General features: G+C 46.6%; 1 protein-coding gene across 1 annotated transcript; it reads left to right on the plus strand.

Moving 5' to 3' along the window:
* The first annotated feature begins 5,823 nt into the window (after nt 1-5,823).
* LOC136535028 (peroxidase 45-like) lies at nt 5,824-7,089 on the plus strand. Its single transcript, XM_066527377.1, has 4 exons — nt 5,824-6,048; nt 6,132-6,329; nt 6,422-6,581; nt 6,710-7,089. Exons 1-4 carry the CDS (start codon nt 5,824-5,826, stop codon nt 7,087-7,089), a joined length of 963 nt encoding a protein of 320 aa, XP_066383474.1.
* The last annotated feature ends 6,337 nt before the right edge of the window (nt 7,090-13,426 follow it).

The following is a 13,426-nucleotide window of genomic DNA, read 5'->3' on the forward strand; positions in this document are numbered from 1 at the left end:
TTGCCGATGCAGCATCTGATTGTGCACCTCTCGTCCGAGGCACGTTTGGGGGGGCTCGTGCAGGCCCGTTGGTGCAATCCAATCGAGAGATGTCTAAAGACTCTTCGCAAAAAATGTACAAATAAAGCCAGAATTGAGGCTTCCATTGTAGAGGCATGCCTTCGGGAGGAGGTGGCAAACTTCACAACGCAATACTACAAGCCAAACCTTCCTAGCAATCATAATCCACTCCCTCGTTACAATGCTGGCAAAAATGAATCGACCCTCAGCCTTTTCCAAGGCCAACTCGGTAGCGCAAGTGGATCAATCCTGAAGCTATTGGGAAATGAAGAGTGGCGCAGTATCATGCTATATGTGTTGAATAACCTTACCGAGGTGCAGCCGTTCATCAAGTAAGTTCTCAACGAACTTGTTTCAATACGCCATCATGATTCTGCATCCAACCCCATTGATTCTCGTTCGGACAAGGAATTTGTTCGTGAATTCTGGCATCAATCAAGGGATCCTATCTCGCATGAACAAGACACCCTTGTTTCGCGGGGTGCGGGAGCGGGGAGGCCTGATTTTATTTCTTGGTTCAAACAAAAGGTAATGTCCAATTTAGCTCGTACGTTCGATCGTCCAAGGTGATCGTACGTTTGATTAATATAACGATCTATCATGCTTCACCTTGCAGGCCCAGACCAGTTCGTCCATGAGTGACGAGTTGAAACAGGTTGCAAACGGCTATGACATTAGGGTGAAGTCATTTACCGGCTATGACGTGAATGGATATCGCTTCCACACAACAAGTTACGAGCAGATTCGGCCCAAACGAAAAATCACAAATAGCGGAGTTTATACGCCCGGCACTGATGGCCTCAACTATCATGGTAGAGTTGAGGAAATCTATGAACTCTCATTTCATGGAGACAAACCTCTTAAACCTATCATGTTCAAATGCTACTGGTTTAATCCTCGATCAACGAGACGAACCCCTCATCTTGGGCTAGTCGAGATTCGAGAAGATTCCATCTATCCTAGAAAAGATGTCTACATTGTGGCTCAACAGGCCGTGCAGGTGTATTATACTCGATACGCCAACCAAGACAAAGAGGATCTTAAGGGTTGGGCTATTGTGCACCAGGTATCTCCACACGGTAAACTACCTGCCCCAAACGATAATGATTACAACTTCAACGCAAACACATATGATGGACAGTTCTATCAAGAAGATGGGCTACCAGGCATGTTTGAGATAGTCTTACCCGAAGCAATCGAAATGGAAGTAGACAACGAAATGGTTGATGGCGAGGTCGATGGAGATGTGGTGGTAAATGCCAAGGACATAGCAATGCTTGAGCGATTACTTCTAGGCAATGACTACGATGACAACATAGAACCTTCGGATAGTGTTGCCCATTTGGACAATTTTGACAGTGATGATGAGACCTATGATCCCAATCATGAAGATTATTCCTAATACATGTAATACTATGTTTTTTTAATTTGTGTTTTGTTTATATATTTTGAATCTATTTCTAATATATGTACTAATTAGTCTTGTTCATTCTTTGTGATTACAGGTGATTGAACAAAGATGGCGAGCAGACATCCACGCCGTGACACGCCCTCGGTTTATGGGAGAGACCGCCCTCTCCTTCGAGGTGAGGGGTCATCGTCCGAGGCAGCGTCCGTAGGAGGTGACGAGAGGAGGACCAGGGGCAACAACCATAGGAGGCAGCGGTGTCCTCCCTCGCCATGTGACGAGGTGCTAGAGGAGGAGCACATGACGGCCACGGCCACATCCTCGTCGAAGGACGAGAGGGGTCAGCAGATGGGTGAGGGAGGTGAGGCGCTCGAGGGCGAGGGAGGCGAGGCGCTCGAGGGTGAGGGAGGCGAGGGGCTTGAGGGCGATGGAGGGGGTACCGCTACCCGGACTCCCTACAAGCGAGGTCCCGTGAGCCTCCCTCCGGTTCCACTTCCTCACAACCGCCTAGTGATTCGGCCTATGGCAAAGAGGTAAGTAACTATAGATGTTATCACAACTACTTCATTAGATATGTTGGAAATCATAAGAGAAACTGATGAATTTTCTTAATCACTTGTGCAGGGCCTAGTTGGTTTTGTCAGGTACTCCAGCACGCACCCCCGCGAGCATCCTTGGTGTTTTGTGCAGGAAATGGTACCCTAGCATTGTGCAACTGTCCGAAGAGCCGGTGGTGCGGGAGCCGGCCTCCAACTGGGACAGGTACGCGCTGGTCATGGATGACACTTACCGCAACAAGCAGGAGCAGGTATTGGCAGAGTTTTGGGTAAGTTTCTCTCGCACAACATTGCTTAATACATCTCATTCATTGGTTAAATGTTTTATTGAAATAATGAATGGATACATCAGTTTTGTATGCAGAAATTTTTCAAGGCCAAAGAAGGACTTGAGGCCCAGGCGGATCGGGCGGCTGCCGCAGCTTGTAGGAAGTATGTCACCGAGATGCACCACCATGGGCGTGTCTAAGCCCACATAGACTACTATAGGTCGGTACTTAAGCAGTCCCTCCCCAAGCCTCAAGCAAGACTGATTACGCTGACCCGGGACCAGTACCTTGAGGTAGGCGAACAACATTCATAATGATTCGTTTTGATATTAAGTAGGTTCAATTTCATCTTCTTATATGTCAAATACTCGATGACTTGTAGGTGATTCCTTGGTGGTGCCGATCGTATCCCGAGTGCTGGGCCATGATCGTGGACAAGTGGTTATCGCAGGACTTTGTTGGCACGCACGAGAGGCAGCGGGAACAGCGTCTGATGAGGCAAGGTCCAACTCACCATCAAGGCAGCCGCAGCCTCCCCGGATACAAACAAGCATACGTAAGTGATTTCTTTCATTTATTTTGATGCTCAATTCTGCTTGATTTCTCACCATCTTCCCGTCTTTCTCGTAGGAGGCTGCGCACCCGGGCGAGGAGGTCTCGGAGTTCTCTGCGTGGGCTATGTCCCACATGGGCAGGGCATCGTCCTCTGTCTCCTTTGACCCGGCTGCCCCGCCCCAGGTGTACTCCGACCCGAACGTATACACTAAAGTCCAAGAGTACATGTCCTCGGTAAGGAAGATCTATGGGGAAGATTACAATGTGCGCACTGAGCCCATTGATGCAGAGACGATCATGAGGCTCGGAGGAGGCAAGAAGTACGGGCGGCTATGGATTGCAGACGGCACCATCGACTCCACCACTGTTCCCTCCCTCGACGCTATCCGAGCACGGAGCACGAGCTCCAGCCAGCCCATACGCTCACGGCCTTCTCTAGCACTGCAGCAGGTCCAGGCACTCTAGGTAATTCCTGTTTTACTCGTCGTACGTTGATATTTACACACCTAAATTAGATTTGCATTACTGATACATTGGAGTGAAATATTGCAGGCCGAGCTACAAGAAACAAAAAGGCAAAGTCAAGAGCAGAACGTGGAACTGACCGCACAGCTGCAGGCCCAGCAGGTCGCGTTCGAGGCCACGCAGAAGCAGATGGCGGAGATGATGGTGGTCATGCAAAGTCTTGGGCAAGCATCGGGTGTACCTGTGCAGTTTTCAGCTCCTCCACCTCCTACTCCTGCAGCTACTCCTGTAAGTATGAAAGTTCACTTTTCGCTTGTGCTTTGCATGTATGTCGGCCTTCGTGCCGTTGTGGATGTCGGCGTTCGTGCCGTTGTGGATGTCGGCGTTCGTGCCGTTGTTTCTTGTAGGTTTTGAAAACCTTCCCGTGCAGGGGAGGTGCTGCCGAAATTTTCAATTGAGTCTAATCTTTTTGTATTCCTAGATTACTAGATGCAATCTCTAAGTTCCCAAACTGTTTTCCCGAATTACTCACACATGCAATCTCTGCTCCTTTGTGCAGCCTCCGTCCACGGGTTCCAATCAACTTGGTAGTGCGTCACCGGGTGATCCCGCCTTTCCTTCACCACCGTCTCATAGGCTACCTTGATGAGAACTAGTGCTAGATGATGTGGTTGGACTTTATTGTAATATTTGTGGTTTATGGTTCTGACTTGTGCTTGGATTTCAAGAACTTGTCGTAATAAACATGTGAATGATGATGAATATGTGACTTGTCGTTGTAATATATTGTGATTTGTGGTTCACAATTATGGTTGCGATATATTGTGAGAAAATGGGTTCTGTGTGATATATATGTGATGGTTGATATATATATATATATGTATATATATGAAATGCTTGTGTTGATGGAATGCAAAAAACAAAAAAAAATTTAAATTTCTGCCTCTTTGCCGAGGGCAATGACCAAGGCCCTCGGCAAAGAAGGGTCCTTTGCCGAGGGCCGTCCCATCGCCCTTGGCAAAGATTTTTTTTAAAAAAAAATAAAATTTCTGCAACATTTCTTTGCCGAGGGCCATGGTTGGAGGCCCTCGGCAAAGACTTTTTTTAAAAAAAATTCTTTGCCGAGGGCCTGCGTGGAAGCCCTCGGCAAAGATTTTTCAAAAAAAAAAGAATAATTCTTTGCCGAGCGCCGTCCCATTGCCCTCGGCAAAGATTTTTTGGAAAAATTCTGCACATTTCTTTGCCGAGGGCCATGGTTGGAGGCCCTCGGCAAAGATTTTTTAAAAAAAAAAGAATAATTCTTTGCCGAGGGCCCCCGGAGACGGCCCTCGGCAAAGACTCCGTCCTAGGCGCCAGCGCCGTGACGGCTGCTTTTCTTTGTCGAGTGCCGCTCCAGCCCTCGGCAAAGGCTTTGCCGAGTGCCGCTCCAGCCCTCGACAAAGGCTTTGCCGAGTGCCCGATAAAGGGCCCTCGGCAAAGATCCTCTTCGCCGACTCAAAATTCCCCGAGAGCTCTTTACCGAGGGCCGCCCTCGGCAAAGCATTTGCCGAGGGTTAATGGCCCTCGGCAAAGATCCTTTTCGCCGACTCAAAATTCCCCGAGAGCTCTTTGCCGAGGGCCGCCCTCGGCAAAGCCTTTGCCGAGGGTTAATGGGCATTTGCCGAGGGCCTCAGGCCCTCGGCAAAGAGGCCCTCTCCAGTAGTGTTTTGGCAGATCGACATACTGATAGAATTTTTTTTGTACAACTCAATGCCTAAATCAGCACGTATATTTTCTTATATAATAAGCTACATCTGTTCGTGTCTGAGATAGAGTGACGCGACTATTAGTACGTAATCCTGGTTCCTGAACCTGAAGTTTGAAGGAAACAGCTATTTAGCGTGAGACTGTATCTGAAGAATGGATGCCTTGGTTCAGAATTCTTGACGGCTAATCCGGAGCGAATCCAGGAATAGAGTTGGACCGGAGCTAGGTCAATGTACTCTGATATAGAGCTATCTGAGCTAGTAATTTGGAACTGCATGGCTGACTTTTTGTAATAGAGTCACATGAAGATACACGTTGTTTCCTGGGCTGGATTAGGGCTGCAGCATCCTAACACCGTCCCTACTACATGCACCCCTGTAATTAAATTGAGGTGTCATTTGATCACGCGGGTATCATCTGCTAAACTATACGAACATATCACTTGGAACAAACTCCAATCATCGTATCTACCTCAAGTTGGTCCAATTGGCAGTTAAAAAGGTCGAGGAAAGCCACGCGCTAGTACGCCCCGTGCTATATAAACCCCATGCATGCAGATGGAGAGCCTCCATTCCAGTCTCCAATGCACCATCGCTTTCAGACCCATCTCGATTGAACGAAACCACCAGCTAGCTAGTCACAGCCTGAAGCCCTACACTTTTGAAGCACTCACGCAACAGCCTTCGGTAAGCAACCCTTCGTGGATTTGCAGTTTGCTTTGGACTTTCACCGGCAGCAGCAAAGAGAGTACGTACTACCATCGATGGCGAGTAGTCGGTTGAGCTTCGTCGTCGTCGCCGCCGCCCTCGTTGTGTCCGCGGGTCTCATGCCGCAGTCTGCCGTCGCCGAGCTGAAGACGGACTACTATGCCAGCACCTGCCCCAACCTGGAGGTCATCGTCCGGAGCTCCGTGAAGCAGTCCATGGCGCAGTCACCCATCTCCGCGCCAGCCGCGCTCAGGCTCTTCTTCCACGACTGCGCCGTCAGGGTACGTATACACTACTACATTCGACGGCTTCCGGACGGCCAGTGATCCAACGTCTGATGCGATTGAGGGGGTATGTACGACAGGGCTGCGATGCGTCGATCATGATCGTCAACTCCAACGGCGACGACGAGTGGCGGAACAGCGACAACCAGTCGCTCAAACCAGAGGGGTTTCAGACCATCCTGAACGCCAAGGCCGCCGTGGACAGCGACCCGCAGTGCCGCTACAAGGTTTCCTGCGCCGACATCATGGCCCTCGCCGCCAGAGAATCCGTCTACCAGGTATTGCTACCGACAGAGAAATCACCTATATGCAAAATGCACTGCCGCTAGAGAAAACCATTTTCAGTTACACGCATGCATTGGTTTTTCAGAGCGGCGGGCCGTACTACGAGGTGGAGTTGGGCCGGTACGACGGCCGGGTGTCGACCAGGGATGGCGTCGTGCTGCCGCACGCCAACTTCAACCTCGACCAGCTCAACGCCTTCTTCTCCGGCCTCGGCTTCACCCAGCCCGAAATGGTCGCGCTGTCAGGTAAACGACGACTGCAATGCACCTCACTTGTCCTGCACTCTGTTTGAGATACACGTCGCCTTGCCATCCACTGCCACTCTGCCAGCCTGACCACGTACCGTCTGGCTTTGGCTTGTGCGTGAATTCAGGCGCCCACACCATCGGCGCCGCGGACTGCCCATTCTTCCAATACAGGATCGGCAACGACGCGACCATGGACCCCGGCTTCGCGTCGCAGCTGAACGGCACCTGCAGCTCTGACTCCAACGCCTTCGCCTTCCTCGACCCCTCGCCGGTGGGCTTTGACAACGCCTTCTACCAGAACCTGCAGGTCGGCAAGGGCCTCCTGGGCTCCGACCAGGTGCTCTACTCCGACATGAGGTCGCGCAGCACGGTCGACTATTACACGTCCAACCAGGGTGCCTTCTTCGACGATTTCGTAGCGGCGATGACCAAGCTCGGGAGGATCGGGGTCAAGACGCCGGCCACTGGCGGCGAGATACGTCAGGACTGTCAGTTCCCGAACTAGTCGCTAGTTAACCTAGCCGGCACCCGGGACTGCCGCACTTGACACCATCGTACGTTACTAAATTGACCTCAATATAGTGCTACTAGTAGTCTACAACGACTGTACAATTACAATTTTACAATAAGCTCATGGCTTTGGTTCAGGGGCCTGACGTGTGTGTATAATACTAGCTTCTCACGTGGGCCATGTGGCCTTTGTGTGTTCTTTTCAATGTTGCCGTCTCAAGCAACCATTCTTTATGCATGGCCTTCTTCTAGCACATTTACTTTTTGTCTAAAGCACAACCATGGTCTTCATTGCAAGTTTAAAATTAGGGACTATAACAAATGGCGGCATCTTTTTCTCAGAAGCTATAAAGTTATAGCGCACCTATATCGAAGCTATGACATATAGCGATTTTTAAAGAAGCCATGAAAGATACAAGTAATCAGTTCATAAAACATAAGAATCGTGAAATTTGATGAATGCAAATATGTTTCCAAGGCTTTAGGAATCTAGAGAACATTACTTAATATGGCATTATAGCATTGATTCATGAAAACTCAAGTGTTCAATTTTTAAAAAGACCAACTTAATAGCAGCAAAAGGCAAGTACATAATAACTAAATTGTCACTCTTATAGCTAAAACCAAAATAGTGGTGCTATTTCAGGTAGTGTTTAGTTCCCAAAATTTTTCAAGATTCCCCGTCACATCGAATCTTTGGACGCATGCATGAAGCATTAAATATAAATAAAAAATAAAACTAATTACACAGTTTAGACGAAATTCACGAGACGAATCTTTTAAGCCTAATTAGACTATGATTGGACACTAATTGCCAAATAACAACGAAAAGTGCTACAGTACCATTTCCCAAAAAAAATCGCCAACTAAACAAGGCCTCAAAGCTATATCTAAGCGATTTAGCGGCGCTAAAACGCAATATACCCATCATAGCTAACATAGCAGAAAAATAGCAGTAGCTTAGTGTTGGCTCTCTCCAGAAGCTATAGCGGCACCCTAGGCCGCTATAGCCCGCTATTTAAATCCATGCTTCATTGTCGGTACATATATTAGACTTCCACGAATCATTTGACTCTGTATAAATTGGAAGATCGTTGCACCATCCAGAGAGGGGCTTAACCCCACTTCCATGCCCCAATTGTACTGGCTAAGGGCTTGTTTGGACAAGTCTAATTTGGGGCTAAAGACCATCACTACTACAGATTGACCTATCATCAACACCTTTATCACCACCGGTATCATGGTTCGTAATACGAACTGTTGGAGATGAGAGTATCACCGCCGGTTCATAAGAACGTGTGGGTTGATAACTATCACCGCCGCTTCGTCTTACCAACTGGCGATGATAGTTCATCATCACAGCTGCTTTGCACCACCAACCGGCGGTGATAATGTGCTCTGTAGCACCTGGTTTTAAGGACAAAACCAGATACCCACCATATGTGTGCCCAGGACTTCAATTCACACATATAGCTACAAATGAAGGGGTAATACCAAAGACAATGCCTTTATTACATAGCGCACAAGTATTGTTACAAAGGACATAGTCTTACTTTACAATATATACTATAACTCTATTCTTCCAGCGAAGCCTCCAACACCACATGAATCATCAACTGGTTGATCACAAGCCTAACACCTCTTGGAAAACTCCACTAAAGAACCTCCATCTGGTACCCATCCGGGATTTTTGCCAAAGTATTGAAATAAAACAAGCATAAGCTACTACCGCTTAGCAAGCATAACATGAGGGGATGCAGGCTCAAAAGGCTTGACACGGTTGAACTATGGTAAGCACTTTTAGTTGGTCATATTTTATTATTGATCATAAGTTGCTAAGTTATGCTTAGGCTTCCAAATATGAATAATTAGATATATCAGCAATTCTAATCATAACCCAAACCATCCAAGTAACCAACTATTCAGTAAGGATCCAGGACGTTCGTGACCGTGAGCACGGCTGGTATATCAGTTTTACACTCTACAGAGGTTGTACACTTTCACCATGAGTCGTGTTACCCATATGCCTAGGTTAATTACTCACAAAACACTTCCAAGGTGAGCAGACAGGGTACACCACGAAGCTTTTCTCTAGTCGTTCTAATAAGGAGCAGTCGCTAAGGATTCCATCTCCCAAGTGTTATGGAGTCATCTCCAAAAGTGGCACTGATACACGCAGCATAGTACACACCCTGGGGATGAGGCCCATACCCAGCCTGGTATGCCCCTCTTGCCCTTTCGGTAAACTACTACAAGCTAGAAAGAGCAAGGTACTGGACTAAGACCAGAGCCATGTGGTCCACATGGTTGTACTGTAAGTCCTAGGTTGTCACTTAAAGATGAGTCATTATGGAGAGAAACTAGAGCACCATAAGAAAAGGCCCAATGCTCTAGCCCCCTTGGTTCCATGTTGCTCAAAAACATCTTTTAATACCATGTTGCATATATCTTTAATTGTATTCCTTAATCAATATTAGTTGGAGAAAACTGAGCATACTACCCACATGCAAAACCCATAGGTAAATCAAGGACAGGATAATCAATATCAAGGTAAGTAGACTCCAAGCGGTTTATTAACATATGCACATGAATTGAGTTTGTATTAAAGTGAATAGGTAACAGGAGACTCATGTTATACTTGCCTTAATTCAAAGTAACGCTGCTGGTCTTGATCTTCAAAGCATTGCTCCAGATCACCAACATAAAACTCACAGTCTACTCGAGATCAAACAGCACCACACAGGCATCCATACATACATGCATAGCAAACAAATACAAGCTAATTAGAACAATACACCAAACAGTAGAAATAGAAGTTAAAAAGGTTTTAAAACGGTTCTATGCGATGCTACGAGCACACAGACGCGAAGATCACAAAAAATCGGAGCTAAAACGAAGAAGTTATGAATTAAACAAGTTTTTATTTAGTAAAATAATAGATTAAATTTAACCTCCAATTTTAAAAGTTGAAAATATGCTTAATAGTAGTATAAACATGTAGATTATGGAATTATGAACCCAACGCAAGTTGAACGGATCAAATCGGAGTTAAAACAGAGATTTTATGGCTAAAACAAATCTAGTGGCAAAACTGTAAATAACTGAAAACGTATTTTAGATTTAACCAAAACAAAATACGCTTTCAAAAGAAGAAAACAAAATCTGAAAAGACGTTTTGGACTACGGGTTAAGACCCAAATACTTATAAGAGCTCTTTTGAAAGATTATGGGGACAGCGGGTTAAGACGCAAGTAACTGTAATGACCTTTTTGAAAATATGCCAATGAATGGGTACGTTCTAATCCTGGCCTTTGATTTTGGATCGGACGGCTGTGGTGGCTCCAGGACTCGGCTGGCCGGAACAGAGGCGCCGGTGCGGTGGACTCCATTGTCAGCGGCGGAAAACTCGCTGGTGGTCTTCGAAAACAGCCTACAGGCCATGGCGGATAGAACATAGAGCACCGGGAGAAAGAGGGCGCCACGGCGAACCCGTCGGTGGGATCGGAGAGGGCTGCAACGGCGCAGAGATGAGCTTGGCTCGGTAGGGGCAGCTCAGAGCCCGCTGGGGAACTACGGCGATGCGGTTCCAGTGGTAGAAGGCGGGATAGAGGGCTATATCATACCCGAGGGTTGCTTACCTTCTCGTGGAGCTCGGCAAGGAAGTCGCGGAGGCGGAGAAGCGGCGAATCGGCGGTTCAACGGCGGCAGTAGTGCTCAAGCTTACGGCAGTGCTGTTCTAGGGCACGGGGACACGGCGGACTTGCTTAGCTTCGATGGAAGGCGGCACGGGGCACGGCTGCTATTTAAGAGGGCAAGGCGGCTTGCGGCACACGCAAAACGGAGGGGGAAGCGAGGCAAGCGCGGACTCTCGGCTGGTTGATGTTCGGTTCGGACACGACGAAGGGGAAGAAGACGCTCCTGACGAGCGGGCCCAGCGCGTCAGCGAAACAGGAGAGGATGCACGGGAGAGGAACGGCGCGACGGGAGACTGGGCCGGAGGGACGGCGCTGCTGGGCCACGCAGAGAAGAGGAAAGGGGAAAGCCGAGTTGGGCTCACCAGCCTGGGCCGGAAGGGAGGGGGAAGCAGGCCGGCGGGGAAGAGAAAAAACGAGCTGGGCCTTCGGGCCAAAATGAGAGAGGGTGAGTTTGTCCTTTTTTCTTTTCTTTTCCTTGATTTCAAAACCTATTTCAAACTTGTTTTCAAAGCAATTCAAATCCTTTTTGAAATTTTGACCAAAACCACTCACTTCAATAAACTATATGCACCAGTATGAATGCACCATCAATGTTGCTAAGCCCTATGATAAATTTTAATTTAATAAAAATTGTTATCTTTCCTATGTTTCATGTGCACAAAAATTCAAAATTAAATCGATTTAACTACATTTCCAAAGTAGCAAATTTTAGGGTGTTACATGCTCCTCATCACTGTCGCCTCGCCATATGAACCAGCGTTGAAGACATTTTCACCGCCAGCTTGTTGTATGATACTGCGGTGATAACCATGCTGCAGTATAAATAAACTCATAACTTTTTCAAATAAAGTCAGATGAAAATAAACTTTATATAAAAGTTGTAGATCTCGACGAGATTGACAACTTTGTAGTTGATGACTTTTTCATTTGAAATCATTTAAGGTCCCAGAATTCTGTTTAAAGCACTCAAATTTTGAAATTCAAATTTTTCGAATTGTACAAACGATCTTAGATGGGAAAACGACCAAAACCGAGATATACAACTTTGTAGTTGACAGATATTTCATTAGAAATCATTTATAGTCTCAAATTTGTATATGAAGTTTTAAAAGTTTAAAAATCAAAATTTTCAAACAACCTTGGATGGAAAATCGACCAAAACCGAAGTTGTAGATCTCGATGAGAAGAGCAACTTTGTAGTTGATGAGTTTTTCATTTAAAATCATTTGAGGTCCCAAAAATCTGGCTGAAGTTTTGATGTTTTGAAAATCAAATTTGCTAAACGACCTTGGACGGCGAAACAACCAAAATCAAAGTTGTAGATTTCGATTAGAACAACATATTTGTAGTTTATGACTTTTTTATCTGAAGCCATTTAGGTTCTAAATATTCATTTTAAATCCTGAAAAGTGAATACTAGAAAAATAGATATGCTATATAAACACAAGTGACTTAGGAGTGGAGTGGTTAGAGGAGCAAAGGACAAGGGCCTTAGGTTTGAATCCTAGAATCGCGTACCAAATTTTTTGCTATTTTTTTGGCCCGTTTTTTAGAATTTTGAAAATTCAAATCACCGTCGGCTGGTAATACGAACTGACTATGACAAGCTATTATCACCGTCGTTTGCAAACCGTCTGTGATAAGAATGTCACCACCACCGACAGCTTACTCCAAGACCGAAAAGCGCTAGTGATGGGCTTTACGAACCGCTTGTGATAGATAGTTGTGCAAAAGAGTTTTGACAAATATAGACCGAAAACTCTTTTGCGAGTCTAATTCTCGGGGATACATTGGCTTCGGCACTTGGCACGAATGTTCTGTGATGAATATATAGGAGTGCATCTCCAGGCGTGTCTGGATCCTTGAAACGGATCCATTGTGCTTCTTCGTTGTCTATGGATGGCTATTTAATTAATTTTAGAATTGGGTTTAGAAGCAAGCTGAGTTTACAAAGTTGGATTACATACTGAACGGAAAAACTCAAACACAATTACAGAATGACTAATCATCTAAAGCCTGATTTCCTCAAGCTTTCCTTCTTAGTCTCATCTCCCACTTGATCAGTGTCGACAGAATATGTTCGGCAGTCCATCGAGGGGTATCCCGCGATGGTAGATTGTCGGTGGGGGTGCGCGTAATCAAGAACTGGATAGTGACACAAGGCGCAGAGACAGCGATTTAGACACGTTCGGGCCGTCTGATCGACGTAATACCCTACGTCCTGTGTCTTTGGTGTATTATATTGATCTGGACGACCAAGTAGTTTGATGTAGCCTATCCGCTAGGAGACCCCTACCTCTCCTTATATACTCTGGAGGAGGTAGGGTTATAAGGTAAGTATCCTATTTGGTACTATACAATATCTTACGGTGCACGCCGAGCAGCGCCGTGCACGTCTTGATCTTGTGGGTTGGGTCACCTCCGATGGTGCGGCCCATGTCTTGGGGGCCATACCCCCACAGCTAGTCCCCGAGCCTGACGGTAGGTGACGTAGTCACATGGTGCTAGGGTCATAAACTAGAAGACCAGCCGAGCAGGCAGTCAGTCTCCGAGCGTAGCCTCGAGATGAGAACAAGCACATTCACTGCAAGGTGAAGTGTGCCCACTTAGTCCCCGAGCCTGCTGGAAGATAAAGAA

The sequence above is a fragment of the Miscanthus floridulus genome, unplaced genomic scaffold, assembly GCF_019320115.1.
Source record: "Miscanthus floridulus cultivar M001 unplaced genomic scaffold, ASM1932011v1 os_2481_1_2, whole genome shotgun sequence".
In the NCBI taxonomy this organism is placed as follows: Eukaryota; Viridiplantae; Streptophyta; class Magnoliopsida; order Poales; family Poaceae; genus Miscanthus; species Miscanthus floridulus.

What these genes read in the sequence shown, in the direction of transcription:
- LOC136535028 (XM_066527377.1), top strand. Translation starts at nt 5,824, where the DNA reads ATGGCGAGTAGTCGGTTGAGCTTCGTCGTCGTCGCCGCCGCCCTCGTT. An exon ending in TCCACGACTGCGCCGTCAGG is followed by an intron (nt 6,049 to 6,131) that starts GTACGTATACAC and finishes TATGTACGACAG; the next exon opens with GGCTGCGATGCGTCGATCAT. An exon ending in CCAGAGAATCCGTCTACCAG is followed by an intron (nt 6,330 to 6,421) that starts GTATTGCTACCG and finishes TTGGTTTTTCAG; the next exon opens with AGCGGCGGGCCGTACTACGA.